General features: G+C 45.8%; 1 protein-coding gene across 1 annotated transcript; it reads right to left on the reverse strand.

Moving 5' to 3' along the window:
• Positions 1-396: 396 nt before the first annotated feature.
• LOC124012209 lies at positions 397-7,582 on the reverse strand. Its single transcript, XM_046325686.1, has 16 exons — positions 7,464-7,582; positions 6,682-6,725; positions 6,363-6,440; positions 6,164-6,229; positions 5,947-6,051; positions 5,691-5,768; positions 5,486-5,566; positions 5,281-5,367; positions 4,867-4,971; positions 4,540-4,638; positions 4,367-4,414; positions 4,173-4,253; positions 3,850-4,074; positions 3,492-3,538; positions 643-712; positions 397-555 (listed from the first exon to the last, which is right to left on the reverse strand). The coding sequence occupies exons 4-16, from the start codon at positions 6,197-6,199 to the stop codon at positions 397-399; spliced, it is 1,221 nt and encodes a 406-aa protein (XP_046181642.1). The 5' UTR covers positions 6,200-6,229; positions 6,363-6,440; positions 6,682-6,725; positions 7,464-7,582.
• Positions 7,583-17,431: the final 9,849 nt, after the last annotated feature.

The following is a 17,431-nucleotide window of genomic DNA, read 5'->3' on the forward strand; positions in this document are numbered from 1 at the left end:
ACTGCCTCACATCCTCAAAACAAAACAATCATAAAATTCCTTAGAACTTGGATCTTAAACTCAAAGCTTCAGGTCTGTAATTCAGAGGGCCTCTGATTGTTTGGCTTGTAAAACATTGGAACATTTCAACTAAACCTTATGAATCACTATTGCCTAAATGTAAGCCACTGGGCAAAGACTGGTTGAATCAACTTTGTTTCCTTGTCATTTCAACAACAACAATGTAATGTGATGATGTTGAATAAACATGGAAAACTGATTGGAATTGAAAAGAGTTATCAACATATTTTTTTCACCAAACTTTTAACCTAAGTCCAATGACATGGTACATTTTTTTGATTGAATTCATATTAGTTGACAACTCAACCAAATGTAACTAAACACGACACGCTGAAATTACATCTGTGCCCAGTGGGAACTATATATCTGGTCTGATGAATGTTGTACAATTATTTGAATGGTTACCTGCTGGTTGAGCTCGGACAGTCCACTCAACACCATCCTCCCAGCGTGGGTGAGGTAATTAAGGGAGGTACTGTCTGAGGATGTCAGAGCCTGTGAGAACAAGACAGTACATTTAGAAATGGTACAGAAATGTACATCAAATGAAATTCAAAAGGTGGTAAATTCATACTTTCTCACCTCCATAGCACGTCGGATACCGGCCAGCCTCAGAGAGAAGTTGCTTGTCCCTTGGTTTCCAAAGTAACTCCTGTAAATAGAAATGTTTAGTAGCAAATGTGCAACATAAGAAGCTAAAGCATACATTAATGCCATGAGATGAAGATATCCTTTAATGTTAGCCTATGTTACAACTGCAGGATTTAGAAAAACCATACCAATGTAGGATCTTAATTTGATCACTCGTTTGAACCTGCCCGCTCGACCCTATCCCCTCCTCTCTTCTCCAGACCATTTCCGGAGACCTTCTCCCTTACCTCACCTCGCTCATCAACTTATCCCTGACCGCTGGCTACGTCCCTTCCGTCTTCAAGAGAGCGAGAGTTGCACCCCTTCTGAAAAAACCTACACTCGATCCCTCCGATGTTAACAACTACAGACCAGTATCCCTTCTTTCTTTTCTCTCCAAAACTCTTGAACGTGCCGTCCTTGGTCAGCTCTCCCGCTATCTCTCTCAGAATGACCTTCTTGATCCAAATCAGTCAGGTTTCAAGACTAGTCATTCAACTGAGACTGCTCTTCTCTGTATCACGGAGGCGCTCCGCACCGCTAAAGCTAACTCTCTCTCCTCTGCTCTCATCCTTCTAGACCTATCGGCTGCCTTCGATACTGTGAACCATCAGATCCTCCTCTCCACCCTCTCCGAGTTGGGCATCTCCGGCGCGGCCCACGCTTGGATTGCGTCCTACCTGACAGGTCGCTCCTACCAGGTGGCGTGGCGAGAATCTGTCTCCTCACCACGCGCTCTCACCACTGGTGTCCCCCAGGGCTCTGTCCTAGGGCCTCTCCTATTCTCGCTATACACCAAGTCACTTGGCTCTGTCATAACCTCACATGGTCTCTCCTATCATTGCTATGCAGACGACACACAATTAATCTTCTCCTTTCCCCCTTCTGATGACCAGGTGGCGAATCGCATCTCTGCATGTCTGGCAGACATATCAGTGTGGATGATGGATCACCACCTCAAGCTGAACTTCGGCAAGACGGAGCTGCTCTTCCTCCCGGGGAAGGACTGCCCGTTCCATGATCTCGCCATCACGGTTGACAACTCCATTGTGTCCTCCTCCCAGAGCGCTAAGAACCTTGGCGTGATCCTGGACAACACCCTGTCGTTCTCAACTAACATCAAGGCGGTGGCCCGTTCCTGTAGGTTCATGCTCTACAACATCCGCAGAGTACGACCCTGCCTCACACAGGAAGCGGCGCAGGTCCTAATCCAGGCACTTGTCATCTCCCGTCTGGATTACTGCAACTCGCTGTTGGCTGGGCTCCCTGCCTGTGCCATTAAACCCCTACAACTCATCCAGAACGCCGCAGCCCGTCTGGTGTTCAACCTTCCCAAGTTCTCTCACGTCACCCCGCTCCTCCGCTCTCTCCACTGGCTTCCAGTTGAAGCTCGCATCCGCTACAAGACCATGGTGCTTGCCTACGGAGCTGTGAGGGGAACGGCACCTCAGTACCTCCAGGCTCTGATCAGACCCTACACCCAAACAAGGGCACTGCGTTCATCCACCTCTGGCCTGCTCGCCTCCCTACCACTGAGGAAGTACAGTTCCCGCTCAGCCCAGTCAAAACTGTTCGCTGCTCTGGCCCCCCAATGGTGGAACAAACTCCCTCACGACGCCAGGACAGCGGAGTCAATCACCACCTTCCGGAGACACCTGAAACCCCACCTCTTTAAGGAATACCTAGGATAGGATAAGTAATCCTTCTCACCCCCCTTTAAGATTTAGATGCACTATTGTAAAGTGACTGTTCTACTGGATGTCATAAGGTGAATGCACCAATTTGTAAGTCGCTCTGGATAAGAGCGTCTGCTAAACGACTTAAATGTAAAATGTAAATGTAAATGTTTGTTGCTGAGACACTTGTATTGTATTTTAGTTTTAAAAAGGCTTTTAAAGTTTGGAATTACAGACTTGATTTGCCCTAAAGAAAAATATATGAACCCCTACAAAAATGTAAATTATAATCCACATAATAACAAATATTTCCCATGCCAAAAGTGTGCCAAAAGTGTGCAAAGCTGTTGTCAAGGCAAAGGGTGACTATTTGAAGAATCTCAAACCTAAAATATATTTTGATTCCATGTGTTCTTTCATAGTTTTGATGTCTTCACTATTATTCTACAACGTAGAAAAGAGTAAAAATAAAGAAAACCCTTGAATCAGTAGGTGTTTGAAAACTTTTGAACGGTAGTGTATATAAAGTGTTTCAACTCGATATCTGAAATGCTAATGGTGTCTTCTTTTTTTAAGACTATATCCATGTGTGTGAGATGTACACTTTTGTTTCAAGGTAGATTTGTTTAAGCCTACTAAGAAACACTGTGTGTGACTGTCACACCCTGACCATAGAGAGCCTTTTTATTCTCTTTTTTGGTTAGGTTGGGGTGTGACTAGGGTGGGTAATCTAGGTTGTTTTTTTCTATGTTGGCCTGGTATGGTTCCCTATCAGAGGCAGCTGTTTATCATTGTCTCTGATTGGGAATCATATTTAGGCAGCCATTTCCCCTCTGTGTTTTGTGGGATCTTGTTTTTGTGTTGTTGCCTTTGAGCACTCCAGATCATAACGTTTCATTTATTCTTTATTGTTTTTGTGCGGTTCACTTCAAATAAAAGATGTCGAACCGATTTCACGCTGCGCTTTGGTCCGAGTGTTCTGATGACGATCCTGACAGTGACCCTGATTTAGCCCACTGCAGTAAAAGGTTATTAAGGTCCTACATCTGTATAACTACAATATAGGGGCAGATTATTTCAAAGCAAATGTTTTTACTATAGATGAACACAGGAAAGCAAACTCACCACAGCTGGGGCACATCTGCAACATTATGTTGCTCCTCCACAAACTCCTAAAACAGACATCACATTAACATCAACTCTGGGCTCCCAAGGTAAGTCAGTTAAGAATATGTTCTTAACTAACTTACATAGACAAGTAAATAAAAATAAATACTAAACTGCATTTCACCTGCAACTGAAGAGGACAAAACATTCAGTGACATCATAACAATACTTTCATCCTGACCTAAAAACTTGACAAACCTGTTGAAACCAAAACACTGTGCTTGGAACACAATGACACTGAGACACACCTGAACACACAAGTACAAATGTCAGGAAAACAAATAAAAAGGGTTATTGACTGTAGAAAGAGTTTTACCTGAGGAGTGCTGTCAGGGGTCTGGTCCTGGGTGAAGTGGTAAGGTGGAGGGGAAGGGAACGGGGGAGGCGGAGGGGGAGGTGGAGAATCCTGGGGGAACTGCTGAGAGGAGCCAGAGGACGGCTCATGAGGGGTGGTGATAATGTCAGAGGTAGAGAACTGATACGTCATCATGTCATCCCCCCTCTCCTGGAACCCCTCCACTGTGGTGGAGATATCCACCTGCTGTTTAACAAACAACACCGTCAGCCCAACCACAATGTTGAAAACCCCTCAACCAAACATTGAAATAAATCCTACCACAGAGAATCAACAAGGCATACCTGGGCGTCCTCATAATAGGTGAACTCTGACCTCCTCTTGACGAGGCAAGACCTGAGTCCATGGATCCTTCTACCAAGGTACTAAAAATTAGGATAGAAATTTAAATGTATCATTTCATTTTGTCAACATTTATTTACATAGGTAAATGGACATTTGCCACTTTCCATTTTCTTTTATGAGTGTTTGACTGTACCTTAATACCAGTCAACTCCTTGTTGGTGAGGACCACCTGGACATTACCCTTTCAAAGAGGCACATTGGAAAAATTACATTTCATTCAGGAAATATAAGTAGCCCTATATTTGGTGCAGCATTTGACACAAATCAGGTGCATTTGAGATGAAAGATCAGTTGAGAATCTCTCACCCATGGGTCCAGGATTTTTTCCTGAATGACTCTGCTCCACCACAGCTGTTTCTCCACTCCCCTCACAATGCACAGGTGATGCATGTCCTCTTCGTTTTGCTATAAGGAAAAACGGCTTCAGTCTGCACACCTCTCTGTATATTTTAGATTTCTATATCATTTGGCAGGTGATCACCACTGGCAGTGATATAGAGTCCACACGATGTTCGTACAACAACTTTCCTCTAGGTTTCAATTAGGACCAGACATACAAAAGAAACCCCAGAGACAAATGGGAGTTAAAACACACAGGTGTGTTCATAAATGTTAAGAATATGTCTGAAGTACCTGCACTCGTCCATAACGGATCATCCAGGTATGGAAATGAAACGAACCCCAGTTCCCAACCAGCTGCATCTTCTCAAAGGGAAAACCAGAGTCTTCACTATTTGGCTGCAAAACAAAGACATCCCCTAATTGTAGAGCTTTCTCTGTGATTATTAACAAACAGACCAAGGAATTAAAGCCAGACAGGGCTGCTGCCCAACCTCCTTATCCATATACTAAGGAACAAGACAGGATCAATTTATGAGTCAGTTTGAATGATAGACTGGTGGCCTATAGGAGTGACAGACTGGTATATGGAGGATCTCAAAAGGAGGCCACTGCATTATAGATTCTGAAAGGGTTGGCAGTTGAACTACACAGGTCTGTGTTCAAATGTTAAGGAAACATCTGAAGTATCTGCACATGAATGGCTACCTGTTCAGTTTGAGAAGTCAGTTCCTCCCACACCATCCTCCCTACAGGAGTGAAACAGATGAAAATCGGCTGCTCCATCATGAAAATCTGTGAACAATAAGAAACAGCTTTAAAGACGTCAAAGTATTAATCTACCATAGTGGATACTGAAGGTAATTATCCCTATTAGATCACATGAGCATTGGTTAATTTTCGGCATGGTTACCTGTGTATTTAATACTGACATCTCTCTCACCAGCGTGTTCCCAGCATGGGTTAGGTAATACGTTGGCTGCAGTTTGACAGGCTATAACAAAAGGGAATATGTTTACAGAAATGCATTTCCATACGTTTTTTTCTTCTTCAGAGAACATTATGTTTATGTTTAAGCCCCCCTAAAGACCAGAGAGTATCAGCATGGATGGACTCACGGCACTTGAAACCCACTGAGGTCCAGACCAAGGAATTAAAGCCAGACCGGGCTGCTGCTGAACCTCCTCATCCACATACTAAGGAACAAGACAGGATCAATTTAAGAGTCCATTTGAATGATAGACTGGTAGCCTAAAGGAATGACAGATGTATAGGGAGGATCGCAAGTGGTGGCCACTGATTATAGATGCTAAAAGATTTGGCAGTTGAACTACACAGGTCTGTGTTCTAAGGTTGAGGAAACATCTGAGGTACCTGCATATGAATGGCTACCTGTTCAGTTTGAGAAGACAGTTCCTCCCACACCAACCTCCCTACAGGATTGAAACAGATGAAAATAGGCTGCTCCATCATGAAAATCTGTGAGAAAATGAGGGAAAGGACAACAAAGTATTTCACGACCATAGTGGATACTGAAGGTAATCATGCCTATTAGAAAATATGATCTTTGTCCAATAATCTGCATGGTTACCTGTGTGTTTAACACTGCCAGCTCTCTCACTATCATCCTCCCAGCAAGGGTAAGGTAATAAGTCAGCTGCAGTTGTAAAAAACGTGGAATATGTTTACAGAAATGTATTCCCATATTGTTCTTCAGAAAACGTCATGTGTGTGTTTAAGTTACATAGACAAGAGTGAAGACAAGAGAGTATCAGTACTGTTGGACTTACAGAGCTGGGAACCCACAGAGGTCCAGACCAAGGGACTAAAGCCAGACAGGGCTGCTGCCCAACCTCCTCATCCACAAACTAAGGAATAAATCAGGATCCATTTTCAAGTCAGTAAAATTACAGTTTGAATGTCAGATTGTTATTGAACCAGTCCTGATAATGAAGCAGTATTGTTATAGCCTGGGTGCCAGACGGTTTCAGCTCTCTGACAACTCCTTATGGGATTGTCATGCAAATATCATTTTGCCACGATGGAATTGGCAAGAGAGCAGAAACCCGACCGGTACCCAGACTATTGATAGGCCTACAGTATTCTTACCTGAACAAGGACTGGGTCCTCTTGGTCCAGGGTGGGATCATGATCTTTATGAATAAACAATAAAGGATTATTTTCTCTAAGTTTAAGAAATACTACACCAAACATCTGTCCATGTAGTTAGGCTGAACTTATAATTGAATTGTGTTTATATTGTATGATATCACATTGTATTTATGTGTCTGCATAATGTTCCAATATCTTCAATTAAACCTAAAGAAAAGGTTTGGTTTCAGAGGAGCATGTTCGTTTGTTGTTGTTAATAGTGGAATTACTAGCCATCATCATGTCATCAAATCAGTCCTAAATGGCACCCTATTCCCTATTTATAGCACTACTATTAACCAGAGCCTTTTGACCATATTACTAAGGGCCCTGGTAAAAAAAAAAATAGGGAATAGCGTATAAGGTGCCATTTTAGACAACGCCTGAATATAGTTTCAGTCCGGACTATAGAGAGCATGTCAAAAAGTAAGGAGGACCACGGAACTCTTCATATCATTCATTAAAATGCCTTCATTTGTATGTCATGTTCAAGGGAAACCATGTTTAAAAACTTTCCATTGAACATTCGATACAAATAAAGGCATTTTAATTAATTTTATGAAGAGTGCCTTGGTCCTCCTTTCTTTTAGACGGCCAATTTACCCCTTTTACCAAAGAGCACCTTCTGTCTACCAAAAGCTTCTATTGTGTACCTTAGCAGCGCTTCCCTTCCTCCTTTTTTTCTACATGTTTATACAGTCAGTATTGCTATTTAGACATTGTAAAATATGTAAATGTACCCTCTTCAAAGGTGACAACACGGTCCACGATCTCCAAGGTGGCCGGTTCATCCTCAACGACGCCGTAATATTTGTTATGAAAGTAGACTGCCGAACCCGTCGCGATCACCAGGCCAGCTGCACACAGAAGCGGCCGCTCGCGGAGCAATCTCAGCGTGGTCGCTTTCAAAAAACGACTGAATGTAGGCCTACTCATTATCGCCCTTCATGCTGCTGTGATTTGACCGAGTTCAAGACCATATGACACTTTCTTAGAATTAAATTGTTTTATAGGGAACCATTAATACGTCAAATTATTCCATTCGGAATGGTTGGCAATGTCACAATGGGAGGAACATGTTTACCAAACTGATTAAAAAACACTCAACAGTTACATCAATTAAATTGCATTTTGGGGATGATTTGGGAGTTTATAAAATTGTGAACCATGGTTTAGAGAGCAGTGGGATTAGAGCAGTTTAGCAAATACATATGTCTCTAACACCGAGTAGAAAAAGGGGCTGCGCCACAATACATAATGCGCTCTCCATGGTTCTGAAAAGGAACGTTCTTTCCTGCATTCATCATCTTCCAGCCCACTCACTGAACCACTCTCACTTTCACATTCGATTTGTCAAAGCATTCAACTTCCACGCGTGGGACTAAAACATAATTCAAATTAAGATCCTAAATCTGTATCAAAACATCCTGTGTAGAGGGGTGGGGGATTGTGGCAGATATCACAGGTAATCAGCCTTTGTAGATCTGAATATGAAGAAGAGACAGTTGAAAGGGGATGAGCCGAAAATATGGACTTGTGGAACTGCCCATGAACAAATTAGGTGCAAAAAAACTACATTTAGAGGCTGAGTCATTGTGTAAAAGCCAAGTTTACACATTTGGGGCTTATCCAAACATTGACAATGCAACTGGGTGTCCATAGGCATGATCTCACCCAAGGTAATAGATACAGTTTGAATAGAATAATAAGTTTCCTTCTTGAGACCTGAAGTATGGTCTACCCATGTGCTATTGGCTAAACCTATGCCTCATCCAGTCACTTGTTGAAAATCATTAAGCATCAGCCAATCAAGGCAGCCAACCATCTCCCATGTCCATGTCTAGCACAGTCCAAGAATAATTGACTGCTTGTTGTTTTTGGCATTACTTCACATTTAATTGTCAAATATATTTTGTGTAAGATTTGATTCCTACTTCAAACAATTTGAAACAAGTTTCTCCAGAAGGATGCCAACACAAGGTCATGTTGCAAATTGAAATTAAATTAAATGACTTAAATGAAATTGTCAGCCTTCGTGTTTGAGCTTCTCAGACAGCTGACTATTAGCTCTGTCAGCTTTAGCTTACATTGACCCACCAGGAAATTTGACCTTCACTGTTTGAAGGAGTGTGTCATCTGAATGTTTGAGGCCAAGCCATTTTGAGCCATGGGAAGACAGTTACAGCATACAGAGCACTGGTAGGCAACTTCTTCTATTTCATTTGAATAATGTCTCCTTCTTATGGCTGTTTCACACAGGAAGTAAGACTCTGTGCAAGTAGAGATACTGGTGTGCAAAAGAGCAGAAAAGTAAATAAAAACAGTATGGGGATGAGATAGGTAGATTGGGTGGGCTATTTACAGATGGACTATGTACAGCTGCAGCGTTCGGTTAGCTGCTCAGATAGCTGATATTTAAAGTTGGTGAGGGAAATAAAAGTCACCAGCTTCAGCAATTTTTGCAATTCGTTCCAGTCACTAGCAGCAGAGAACTGGAAAAAAAGGCGGCCAAATGAGGTGTTGGCTTTGGGGATGTGTCTGAACTAGACAAAGCCTCACACCTGAGATCCACATTACTTATTTTATCAGGGTCTATTCAAATCAGAAGAGGAGCAAATAAATCGATGCGGTGTCTGTAACCTTTACCATGCAAAACAGACAGTTACTGATGGGTGCGGAAAATTGACATTTTTTGCAAACCCAGAAGCGTAACCATTAGATATGCAAACTTGAAGGAATAAGAATGCGAGTTCCCAGAGTGATTTCCCACATACAGTCTCTGACCTACTTAACAGTCTGATGGCCTTGAGACAGAAGCTGTTTTTCAGACTCTTGGTTCCAGCTTTGATACACCTGTACTGACCTTGGCTTCTGGATGACAGCGAGGTGAACAGGCAGTGGCTCGGGTGGTTGTTGTCCTTGATGATTTTTTTGACATTCCTGTGACATCGGGTGGTGTAGGTTTCCTGGAGGGCAAGTAGTTTTCCACCGGTGATGCGTTGTGCAGACGGTTGTATGCGGAGCAGTTACTGTACCAGGCAGTGAAACAGCCCAACAGGATGCTCTCGATTGTGCATCTGTAAAGGTTTTTGAGTGTTTCCGGTGACAAGACAAATTTCTTCAGCCTCCTGAGGTTGAAGAGGCGCTGTTGCACCTTCTTCACCACGCTGTCTATGTGGGTGGATCATTTCAGTTTGTCAGTGATGTGTACTTCAAGGAACATAAAACCTTCCACCTTCTCCACTACTGTCCCCTTCGATGTGGTTAGGGGGATGCTCCCTCTGCTGTTTTCTGAAGTTCACAATCATCTCCTTTGTTTTGTTGAAGTTGAGTGTGAGGTTATTGTCCTGACACCACTCTTTGAGGGCCCTCACCTCCTCCCTGTAGGCCATCTCGTTGGTAATCAAGCCTTCCACTGTAGTGTCATCTGCAAACTTGATGATTGAGTTGGAGGTGTGCATGGCCACGCAGTCATGGGTGAACAGGGAGTACAGGAGAGGTCTGAGAACGCACCCTTTTGGGTCCCAAGTGTTGAGGATCAGCGGGGTGGAAATGTTGTTTCCTACTGTCACCACCTGGGGGTGGCAGGTCAGAAAGTGCAGGACCCAGTTGCACAGGGCGGGGTCTCGAGCTTAATTATCAGTTTAGGGGGTACTATGGTGTTAAATACGGGGCTGTCATTGATGAACAGCATTCTAACATAGGTATTCCTCTTGTCCAGATGGGTGTGATTGCAATTGCGTCGTCTGTGGACCTATTGGGGTGGTAATCAAATTGGAGTGGGTCGAGGGTGTCAGGTAGGGTGGAGGTGATATGATCCTTGTCTAGTTTCTCAAAGCACTTCATGATGACGGAAGTGAGTGCTACGGGGGGATTGTCGATTAGCTCAGTTACCTTAGCTTTCTTGGGAAGAGGAAAAATGGTGGCCCTATTGAAGCATGTGCGAACAGCAGACTGAGATAGGGATTGATTGAATATGTTCGTAAACACACCAGCCAGCTGGTCTGGGCATGCTCTGAGGATGCGGCTAGGGATGCCGTTTGGGCTGGCAGCCTTGCGAGGGTTAACACATTTAAATGTTTTACTCATGTTGGCTGCGGTGAAGCAGAGCACACAGGTTTTGGCATTGTATTGTCCTCAAAGCGAGCAAAGACGTTTTTTAGTTTGTCTGGGAGCAATACATCATTTGTTCGCTGTCTCTGATTGAGAATCATACTTAGGTAGCCTTTTCCCACCTGTGTTTTGTGGGTGATTGTTTTCTGTTTTGTGTCTTCACTAGACAGGACTGTTTCGTTGTCGTTTCATACTTTCACTTTGTTGTTTTGTTAGTCAGTGTTCAGTTGATTTTTAAATGTTAACATGGACACATAGCACGCTGCACATTGGTCCGATCTTGACTACTCTTCCTCAGATAACGAGGACAATTATTACAGAATCACCCACCAACCAAGGACCAAGCAGCGTGGTATCTGGCAGCAGTGATCTCCAAACTCATTTACATGGGAGGAGATTTTGGACGGAAAAGGACCCTGGAAACAGGCTGGGGAATATCGCCACCCCAAGGCAGAGCTGGAGGCAGCGAAAGCTGAGTGGCGGCGATATGAGGAGTTAGCACGGCAGCGCGACAAGCACGGGAGGCAGTCCCAAAAATGGCACACGGGGTGGCACACGGGGAGTGTGGCAGTGTCAGGTTGGAGACCTGAGCCCACTCCTCGTGCTTACCGTAAGAAGCGCAGTACTGGTCAGGCACTGTGTTATGCGGTCAAGCACACGGTGTCGCCAGTATGCGCTCATAGCCCGGTGGGCTATAGGCCAGCCCCCCCGCAAGTGCCAAGCGAGAGTGGGCATCCAGCCAGGGCATGTTGTGCCAGCCCAGTGTGTTTGGTCTCCAGTACGCCGTTTCGGCTGCCGGAGTCTCCCTTCACTGCGCTGCTGCCGGAGTCTCCCTTCACTACGGCGCTGCCGGAATCTGCCGTCCATTCGGCAAGGGTCCACAGTCTGAGGTCGGCGGCGCCACTTAAGTGGGCCGAGACTATGGTGGAGTGGGGTCCACGTCCCGCACCAGAGCCGCCACCGAGGACAAACGCCCTCCCAGACCCTCCCCTATAGATTCAGGTTTGGCTGCCGGAGTCCTCACCTTTGGGGGGGGGGGGGGGGTGTACTGTCACGTTCTGACCTTAGTTCCTTTGTTATGTCTTTGTTTTTGGTTGGCCAGGGCGTGAGTTGGGGTGGGTAGTCTAGTATGGTCCTCAATCAGAGGAAGGTGTCGTTCATTGTCTCTGATTGAGAATCTAACTTAGGTAGCCTTTTCCCACCTGTGTTTTGTGGGTGATTGTTTTCCGTTTTGTGTCTTCACGAGACAGGACTGTTTCATTCTTTCACTTTGTTGTTTTGTTATTCAATGTTCAGTTGATTTATTAAATATTAACATGGACACATACCACGCTGCGCATTTGTCCGATCATGACTACTTTCCTCAGATGACGAGGATAATTGTTACAGGGCGAGGGAGGGCTTTGTATACGTCCCGGAATTTAGAGTAGCAATGATCCAGAATGCTGCCAGCACGGGTCACGCATTCGATATGATGATAAAATTTATGGAGCATTGTTTTCAGATTAGTTTTGTTAAAATCCCCAGCTGCAATAAATACAGCCTCAGGATATGTGGTTTCCAGTGTACATAGAATCCAATGAAGTTCTTTCAGGGCCATCGAGTCATCATGTTTCTGTGAAACAGAGAATGTTACCATCTCTGATGTCTCTCGGGAAGGCATCCCTTGCTCAAATTTTGTCTACCTCGTTGTCAAGAGACTGGACATTGGCGAGTAGTAATTCAGAATTCGGAATTCATGTAAACCCAAAAAGTAGGTATCTTGGCACGTACACCTGACATGGGGTTAATCCGCCTACACATTTCTGTACTGATTGAAATACTGTATTACCACTACTTTTTTTAAACCATGTCGACATTTATTTCCCAAACAACTCAACTCAAACATTCAACCTGTTAGATTCTGAGTTAAACTTGGAACATTGTTATAATCAGAAGTTAATGGTTATCTGTAGGAGCCAGATGGCTTTGGAATGTGTAGGGGAGACGGGTGGAGATCTTAGAACCTAACAATGTCACTGACGGAGAGAGGATAATGTATAATGTTTACATTATGTCAGGATATGTTACTGTTAGCCATCAGGGATCTTATGGGAGGGATTCTCTGGGAGGAGAAGACACAGTCTGGTATCAATCACCATGACACCCTTGATTTGGGGAGGAGTAAGCACTATGGGTAGAGGTCAGGTCAGATGAAGTGAGGAAGAACAGATATCACTAAGGTTCTGTCAAGCAACAGAGATGCATTGGCTGTTTAGATGTGGAGGAGGAGACACATCCTAGGAGAAAGGGTTAAGTATCAGTGCTTGTTTGAAATGTCGTTGTCTGAATGCAGCTGTATTGACCCTTTGGGAAGAATTAAACTTGGTTAAGCTTTTCTAGTGTCCATTGAGTTATTTTGTCATGCAGGTGAAAGAGGACCCAAAAGCGACTTGGCGAAAACAGAGTCTTTAATCCAGTAAAGTAAATACAAACAAAAAAACACAACTTTCACTCGAAATGACGAGGACAAACTGGAGACTCGATCTTGAACAGCAGGTGAACAGCAGGTTGCCTCGGGAAGGCACTTGAACCAGACAGACTCAGACACCTGCTCACCACGCAGCATCTGAGGAAAACACGACACGACAGGGCGATACACAAACACAGCACGGTGAATTCTAGACAAGGAACCGACAGGACAGGAACGGAACACAAAGGAAGAAATAGGGACTCTAATCAGGGGAAAGGATCGGGAACAGGTGTGGGAAGACTAAATGATTGATTAGGGGAATAGGAACAGCTGGGAGCAGGAACGGAACGATAGAGAGAAGAGAGAGCGAGAGAGTGAGAGAGGGAGGGGGAGAGAGAGGGATAGAAAGAGGGAAAGAACCTAATAAGACCAGCAGAGGGAAACGAATAGAATGGGAAGCACAGGGACAAGACAAGATAATAAATGACAAAACATGACAGTACCCCCACTCACCGAGCGCCTCCTGGCGCACTCGAGGAGGAATCCTGGCGGCAACGGAGGAAATCATCAATGAGTGAACGGTCCAGCACGTCCCGAGACGGAACCCAACTCCTCTCCTCAGGACCGTAACCCTCCCAATCCACTAAGTATTGGTGACCCCGTCCCGAGAACGCATGTCCATGATCTTATGTACCTTGTAAATAGGTGCGCTCTCGACAAGGACGGGAGGGGGGAGGGAAGACGAACGGGGGTGCGAAGAAAGGGCTTGACACAGGAGACATGGAAGACAGGATGGACGCGACGAAGATGTCGCGGAAGAAGCAGTCGCACAGCGACAGGATTGACGACCTGGGAGACACGGAACGGACCAATGAACCGCGGAGTCAACTTACGAGAAGCTGTCGTAAGAGGAAGGTTGCGAGTGGAAAGCCACACTCTCTGGCCGCAACAATACCTTGGACTCTTAATCCTGCGTTTATTGGCGGCTCTCACAGTCTGTGCCCTGTAACGGCAAAGTGCAGACCTCACCCTCCTCCAGGTGCGCTCACAACGTTGGACAAACGCTTGAGCGGAGGGAACGCTGGACTCGGCAAGCTGGGATGAGAACAGAGGAGGCTGGTAACCCAGACTACTCTGAAACGGAGATAACCCGGTGGCAGACGAAGGAAGCGAATTGTGAGCGTATTCTGCCCAGGGGAGCTGTTCTGCCCAAGACGCAGGGTTTCTGAAAGAAAGGCTGCGTAGTATGCGACCAATCGTCTGATTGGCCCTCTCTGCTTGACCGTTAGACTGGGGATGAAACCCGGAAGAGAGACTGACGGACGCACCAATCAAACGACAGAACTCCCTCCAAAACTGTGACGTGAATTGCGGGCCTCTGTCTGAAACGGCGTCTAACGGGAGGCCATGAATTCTGAATACATTCTCGATAATGATTTGTGCCGTCTCCTTAGCGGAAGGAAGTTTAGCGAGGGGAATGAAATGTGCCGCCTTAGAGAACCTATCGACAACCGTAAGAATCACAGTCTTCCCCGCAGACAAAGGCAGACCGGTAATGAAGTCTAGGGCGATGTGAGACCATGGTCGAGAAGGAATGGGGAGCGGTCTGAGACGACCGGCAGGAGGAGAGTTACCCGACTTAGTCTGCGCGCAGTCCGAACAAGCAGCCACGAAACGGCGCGTGTCACGCTCCTGAGTCGGCCACCAAAAGCGCTGGCGAATAGACGCAAGAGTGCCTCGAACACCGGGATGACCAGCTAACTTGGCAGAGTGAGCCCACTGAAGAACAGCCAGACGAGTGGAAACAGGAACGAAAAGGAGGTTACTAGGACAAGCGCGCGGCGACGCAGTGTGCGTGAGTGCTTGCTTAACCTGTCTTTCAATTCCCCAGACTGTTAACCCGACAACACGCCCATAAGGAAGAATCCCCTCGGGATCAGTAGAAGCCACAGAAGAACTAAACAGACGGGATAAGGCATCAGGCTTGGTGTTCTTGCTACCCGGACGGTAAGAAATCACAAACTCGAAACGAGCGAAAAACAACGCCCAACGAGCTTGACGGGCATTAAGTCGTTTGGCAGAACGGATGTACTCAAGGTTCTTATGGTCTGTCCAAACGACAAAAGGAACGGTCGCCCCCTCCAACCACTGTCGCCATTCGCCTAGGGCTAAGCGGATGGCGAGCAGTTCACGGTTACCCACATCATAGTTGCGCTCAGATGGCGACAGGCGATGAGAAAAATAAGCGCAAGGATGAACCTTATCGTCAGACTGGAAGCGCTGGGATAGAATGGCTCCCACGCCTACCTCTGAAGCGTCAACCTCGACAATGAATTGTCTAGTGACGTCAGGAGTAACGAGGATAGGAGCGGACGTAAAACGTTCTTTTAGAAGATCAAAAGCTCCCTGGGCGGAACCGGACCACTTAAAACACGTCTTGACAGAAGTAAGAGCTGTGAGAGGGGCAGCAACTTGACCGAAATTACGAATGAAACGCCGATAGAAATTAGCGAAACCTAAAAAGCGCTGCAACTCGACACGTGACCTTGGAACGGGCCAATCACTGACAGCTTGGACCTTAGCGGAATCCATCTGAATGCCTTCAGCGGAAATAACGGAACCGAGAAAAGTAACGGAGGAGACATGAAAAGAGCACTTCTCAGACTTTACGTAGAGACAATTCTCTAAAAGGCGCTGTAGAACACGTCGAACGTGCTGAACATGAATCTCGAGTGACGGAGAAAAAATCAGGATATCGTCAAGATAGACAAAAACAAAGATGTTCAGCATGTCTCTCAGAACATCATTAACTAATGCCTGAAAAACAGCTGGCGCATTGGCGAGACCAAACGGCAGAACCCGGTACTCAAAATGCCCTAACGGAGTGTTAAACGCCGTTTTCCACTCGTCCCCCTCTCTGATGCGCACGAGATGGTAAGCGTTACGAAGGTCCAACTTAGTAAAGCACCTGGCTCCCTGCAGAATCTCGAAGGCTGATGACATAAGGGGAAGCGGATAACGATTCTTAACCGTTATGTCATTCAGCCCTCGATAATCCACGCAGGGGCGCAGAGTACCGTCCTTCTTCTTAACAAAAAGAACCCCGCCCCGGCCGGAGAGGAAGAAGGCACTATGGTACCGGCGTCAAGAGACACAGACAAATAATCCTCGAGAGCCTTACGTCGGGGAGCCGACAGAGAGTATAGTCTACCCCGAGGAGGAGTGGTCCCCGGAAGGAGATCAATACTACAATCATACGACCGGTGAGGAGGAAGGGAGTTGGCTCGGGACCGACTGAAGACCGTGCGCAGATCATGATATTCCTCCGGCACTCCTGTCAAATCGCCAGGTTCCTCCTGAGAAGTAGGGACAGAAGAAACGGGAGGGATGGCAGACATTAAACACTTCACATGACAAGAAACGTTCCAGGATAGGATAGAATTACTAGACCAATTAATAGAAGGATTATGACATACTAGCCAGGGATGACCCAAAACAACAGGTGTAAACGGTGAACGAAAAATCAAAAAAGAAATAGTCTCACTGTGGTTACCAGATACTGTGAGGGTTAAAGGTAGTGTCTCAAATCTGATACTGGGAAGATGACTACCATCTAAGGCGAACATGGGCGTAGGCTTCTCTAACTCTCTGAAAGGAATGTCATGTTTCCGAACCCATGCTTCGTCCATGAAACAACCCTCAGCCCCAGAGTCTATCAAGGCACTACATGTAGCACCCGAACCGGTCCAGCGTAGATGGACCGACAAAGTAGTACAGGATCTTGATGGAGAGACTTGAGTAGTTGCGCTCACCTGTAGCCCTCCGCTTACAGATGAGCTCTGGCTTTTACTGGACATGAATTAACAAAATGTCCAGCAACTCCGCAATAGAGGCACAGGCGGTTGGTGATCCTCCGTTCCCTCTCCTTAGTCGAGATGCGAATCCCTCCCAGCTGCATGGGCTCAGACTCTGAGCCAGAGGAGGGAGATGGTTGCGATGCGGAGCAGGGAAACACCGTTGATGCGAGCTCTCTTCCACGAGCCCGGTGACGAAGATCTACCCGTCGTTCTATGCGGATGGCGAGAGCAATCAAAGAGTCCACATCTGAAGGAACCTCCCGGGAGAGAATCTCATCCTTAACCA

The sequence above is a fragment of the Oncorhynchus gorbuscha genome, linkage group LG24, assembly GCF_021184085.1.
Source record: "Oncorhynchus gorbuscha isolate QuinsamMale2020 ecotype Even-year linkage group LG24, OgorEven_v1.0, whole genome shotgun sequence".
Classification (NCBI taxonomy): domain Eukaryota; kingdom Metazoa; phylum Chordata; class Actinopteri; order Salmoniformes; family Salmonidae; genus Oncorhynchus; species Oncorhynchus gorbuscha.